This window comes from Galeopterus variegatus, unplaced genomic scaffold (genome assembly GCF_000696425.1).
Source record: "Galeopterus variegatus unplaced genomic scaffold, G_variegatus-3.0.2 Scaffold822, whole genome shotgun sequence".
Taxonomy (NCBI): Eukaryota; Metazoa; Chordata; class Mammalia; order Dermoptera; family Cynocephalidae; genus Galeopterus; species Galeopterus variegatus.
The window spans coordinates 119,107-124,277 of record NW_007726933.1 but is presented as its reverse complement, the minus strand read 5'-3'; the positions used below and the strand labels follow the sequence as shown (position 1 = coordinate 124,277).

The 5,171-nt window shown below is 38.3% G+C and overlaps 1 protein-coding gene across 1 annotated transcript in view; it reads left to right on the top strand.

The window, feature by feature from the left end:
* MAPK1IP1L (mitogen-activated protein kinase 1 interacting protein 1-like) overlaps nucleotides 1-4,910 on the top strand; it is an 11,750-nt gene extending 6,840 nt beyond the window's left edge. The window contains exons 2-4 of the mRNA XM_008572687.1: nucleotides 996-1,017; nucleotides 1,793-2,497; nucleotides 3,533-4,910. Of these exons, the coding sequence (XP_008570909.1) occupies nucleotides 1,000-1,017; nucleotides 1,793-2,497; nucleotides 3,533-3,544 (735 nt within the window). The 5' untranslated portion in view covers nucleotides 996-999 and the 3' untranslated portion in view covers nucleotides 3,545-4,910. The remainder of the gene's footprint in view (nucleotides 1-995; nucleotides 1,018-1,792; nucleotides 2,498-3,532) is intronic.
* The last annotated feature ends 261 nt before the right edge of the window (nucleotides 4,911-5,171 follow it).

Sequence of the window (5,171 nt, the reverse complement as noted above, 5' to 3'; positions counted from 1 at the left end):
GGCCCGGTGGCGCACTGGATAAGTGCGCCGCTTGGGAAGCGCGGCGGCGCTCCCGCCCGAGGGTTCGGATCCCACGTACAGACCGGTTCCCGCTCAATGGCTGAGCGAGGCGCGGGAGCAACGCCGAGGGTTGCAATCCCGTTGCCGGTCCCCGGTCCGGTACGGGGGCAACACTGAGGGTTGCGATCCGTTGCCGGACACGGAAAAAGACAAAAGACAAAAGACAAAAAAAAAAAAGTGATTGTGGAGGAGGGGTGCAGTTGATGGGAAAGGAGCATGAATAAACTTTCTGGAGTGATAGAAATGTTCTGTATCTTGTTTGGGGTGGTTATGGGGGCATATACAATTGTTGGAATTTGTTAACCTAAACACTTAGGATCTGTGTGTTTTATTAGACTTCAGTAAAAAAAAAAATTGGTAAAAGTGGTCCAAGAATGACGACATATTCATTTAAAGAAATGCAAGTTAAAACAACAAGATGCTGATTTTTAATCTATCATAGTTAAAAATGACTTATAAATTTAATAATATCCAGTGGTAAAGGAGGAGTTATAGAAAAGGGACTTTTCAGATGGATGTTAGATAAACTTAACTGTTGGCTCTGTAAATTTGGTTTCTGGTGCTTTTTTCTTGGTGATAGATTCTCACACAATGAGCAGAGATGAGTGTTCAGAGACGTTGACTATATTATTGTTTAAAACAATCTAAACCGCCACAAAAATGAGAGTGTAAACTAAATTATGGATCATTTTTGTATGACGGGCAGCCATTAAAGGGGATAAAGTTAATAGAACTACATAAACTATTATGGAAAATTTTCCTATATAAAGAAAAACATTACATAGATGATTGAGATTTCATTTAAGTAAAAATAATGTATGCATAGAAGGTTCCTTAAGGAATATATAAGAAATGGTAAACACTTGATTTTGAAATTTTCTGTTTTCTTCCTTTGGAAGAAGGAAATGTCTGATGAATTTCCTTTCTTTTTTTAGGAAAATGTCTGATGAATTTTCGGTAAGTTGATTCATTTATCCTTAAGAAAAACAACATGGTCCTAACTGAGCCATATTAGTCTTTTAATTTAAAAGAGATGCTTTTGGGCTAGCTGGTTAGCTCAGTTGGTTAGAGTAAGATCCTGATAACACTGAAGTCCAGGTTTTGATTCTTTTACCGGCCCCCGGCCCCCCCCAAAAAGATAAAAGGGATGCTTTTTGTGATTCTTGAATTTTTTTGGCAAAGAGATTTTGATGGGTGATTTGCCTTAGTTTACTTAGATATGCCATATGAATCCTTAAATGAAAAAATTTTAAGTTGTTACATCTGTTCCCGTTTACCCTGATAATAACACTAGTAATAGGCAACCTTCGTTAAAAATAGTTATTTACCAGGCATTGTGTTAAGTAAGCCTCAAGTTAACCCTGAAACTTTGGAAATTGAGGATACTGAAGCTCAGAGATGGTATGTGACTTGTCTGAGGTAATGTCGTGATTCACATCCAGGTCGTAATTCCAAATTCTATCCTCTAAATTACTGTACTCTGTTATATAAATGTAGCACGGAAATGAAGCACAATATGATTAGTTGTGTTAAGAAGATTTGATTCAAGGTAACACCTGAAGTTTTATATTAAATGAATTGCTTTTAACATGAATAGCTTAGCTTTTGAAGATGGTGTTAAGGTTTATAATCCTTGACCCAATAGCTTACTGTTCTACATGGGTTTAGAGTCATGTTTGGTGTGACTTGTCCCTGGCTAAGATAGCTAAGACATGTCTGTTTTGTATTCCAGTTGGCAGATGCTCTACCTGAACACTCCCCTGCCAAAAACTCTGCTGTGAGCAGTACAAAATCTGGCCAAACTCCCCAAAGCTGGCCAGGTTCCAACCCTTGGAATAACCCAAGTGCTCCACCTTCTGTGCCATCTGGACTCCCACCAAGTGCAACACCCTCCACTGTGCCTTTTGGACCAGCACCATCGGGAATGTATCCCTCTGTGCCTCCCACTGGACCACCTCCAGGACCCCCAGCACCCTTTCCTCCTCCTGGACCATCATGCCCCCCACCTGGTGGTCCCTATCCAGCCCCAGGTGTGCCAGGGTCTGGCCCCACAGGGCCATATCCTACGCCAAATATGCCCTTTCCAGAGCTACCCAGACCATATGGTGCACCCACAGATCCAGCTGCAGCTGGTGCTTTAGGTCCATGGGGATCCATGTCTTCTGGACCTTGGGCACCAGGAATGGGAGGGCAGTATCCTACCCCTAATATGCCATATCTATCTCCAGGGCCATATCCTGCTCCTCCTCCGCAAGCACCAGGGGCAGCACCACCTGTTCCATGGGGCACTGTTCCACCAGGAGCCTGGGGACCACCGGCACCATATCCTGCCCCTGCAGGATCGTATCACACACCAGGACTGTATCCTACTCCCAATAATCCTTTTCACGTGCCTTCAGGACCTTCTGGTGCTCCACCGATGCCTGGTTGCCCCCATGTGAGTATTCAATTTATTTAACATGCACTAATAGTCACGTAAGCACAACTGAAAGATTGTTTCTCCTCAGCTTTGAATGGAAGATTAGAAAGTTTTAAAACTTTTTTTAAAAGGGTGCATATATATAAAATGAGTAAATTTCAAAATTTTAGGTAATGCATTTAAAAGGATGAAAGTACAGGTATTCTTGGTTCTAAAAATAGAAAGAACGCATCTCCCAAAGATCCCTAAAGACTTTAATGTAGTAGGCAATGTCCTTAGCATCATCCGTGGGGTAAACTCTGAGGTGCATCTCACTGGGCTTTTTTTTTTCTTTTTTTTAAACATTTCTCAATATTCTCTTATAGCCTCACACCAAAGCAGAGTTCAGTAAAAGCAATCCCTGCCTGTGTGACTTTTTATAGAAGTAGATTTCTTGAGAATCCATGGTAATGAGTATATAACATTGCTTTTCTTTCAGGCAGTTCTCTGGTGTTTCTCAGCTACAGTTTTGTTAGATTCTCAGTGATTTGTAGCATCACTGAGTTCGAGATTATACTGCTATTCTTTATTATCAGTTACATGTAAGCTTTGAGCTTTCCTGTCAGCAAGGCTGGAGTAGGGTTGGTTGATATCTTAGTTGAGGAGCCTTTCTTGGGCATATGACCAATAGAAAAGCTCCTCACTTCCCCCATGAGGTAAGCCAAATGAATATCCACAGAGTCGGTTTTCCTTAGGGGGAAAAAACATCTGTCAACTCTCAGCATACAGAATAACTAATCAGATCTCCAGCTAGGCTAATGAAACATCCACCTGAGCTGTAAAGGGGGAAACATCTTAATAAAGTGCCCCCAAAACTTCTTCCTTTCATTAGCGTAACTTGTTGCTATATTCTCTAAAAAAATTTTTTTTTGCAAAGTGTATGCCAAAGTAACTAAATTAGATGACTTGCTGTTTGGATTTATTAAGCAATAAATTTATTTTAAGCAACAACAAGGAGTTAATAAACTCCATTTACAAAATCTAGAAGGTGACTTTTTCTTTTTTCTATTGCAGTCTTACCATTAAGTTAACAATGGAAGAAGAGATGACGCTTTGCTTTTGAAGTACATATATGTGCACATGATTGCATATATAAAAATTGCTGGTTTCACTATTCTTAGAGGGCATTTACGAAAGAACAACTCTTGCACCTCTCACAGAAGATATCTGCCTCTTGTACTTGGATGTGTGGTATATCAGATGGATACAATCATAAAAATGTAGAAGTAAATCATTCAGATGTGACTTTTATTTGATTTTATGGAAAGTTAAAGTGACTATGTATATTGAATTGCTCCTTGATACAATTTGTTTAAATTATGAAACAACATGTTTAAAAATCTAAGATTTGTGGATTATTGTTAGAATCTGCAACTTCATTAGCAAATTATTCCACGTATTTTTCTATAATCACTTTCCCCCAAGATAAATAAATTTTGAAAAGAATCACATTATAATTTAAATAAATGACATCTCTCAACATTTTGAGCTGTTCTATCTATAGGATAAATAAACCTGGTCCTCTTGAGGTAATATTTTGAATATACATTTTAAAACTGTCGGTAGTTATTCTCAGATGTTGAGTTTATTGGCCAGCCAGTGTTCATTTTTATCCTTGAGCTTTCAATAAAAACTTGATTTATTTTATTTTTGGCTGTATGGATCATGTAGCACTAAAGTCTGCCATCTACGGAAACTAATTTTCTTAAATCCAAGCCAACATGTATGTAAATCATATTCTTAGAGAATTTATAATCTCTTTGTATTGCTTTAGAATGCATTATAAGATGTGCATATTGCTTTGGGAAAAGCTCAAGGAAGTATATAATTCTCTCTCTTGTTTTGAACCACAGACTAGATAAACCCTAGGAATTGCTTCATTTCAACAAGTCAGTTTCATTCCTACAAAGTGTGAGGCAGCTCTTCTACCCAGACCATTCCCTGTAGCCTCCCCACACCCCAACACCCTCAGTTCTTTAGAAGGAGCACATCTCTTGATTCCTCCCTGATACGGAAAACTGGCACACTTTAGAGGTCTGTCATAAAAACATATAGCAATTAATTAACTGTTTAGAGACACTTAAGTCATACAGACATGATTGTTCTTTTTGTACAAGTGTGAATCAAAATATGTATCTGTCTTTCAGAGTCTGGTTAAGCTATGTCACTGTCTCCTGCATAGTTTCCTGAATCTGTTTGTAAAGTGTTTATGGGTAGCAGTTTGGTTCTGTATTTGTTGACAGGTAAATAAGTGGAATTGGGTGCCAACTTTGCAAAAATTATCCTCTAGCTCTAACTCTGAAAATAATAATAAATTGTAGATTTCTGCAGCTGAGTTTAAAGCAGTGTGACTGTGTTAATTAAATATCAAATATTGCTATAATCACCAAAACAGCCCTGGTAGCTTATTGGCACCTTATCTTTTGATGAGATTCTTAGATTAGGGATAGACCTGACCTTGTTATTTATCAAGTAACATTTTACAATTTTAAATGCATCCATTGGGTTTCTAAAATGTTATTGTGAATTTCTCAGACTGATACAGGAGAGATTTATGCTGAGCTCTGTTTTTGCTTAGAAATAAAATATTTGGTAGTTTATTTCTCCTCTAATTAAGATGTTAAGAATGCCAAATGCTGCATTTAATGGATTG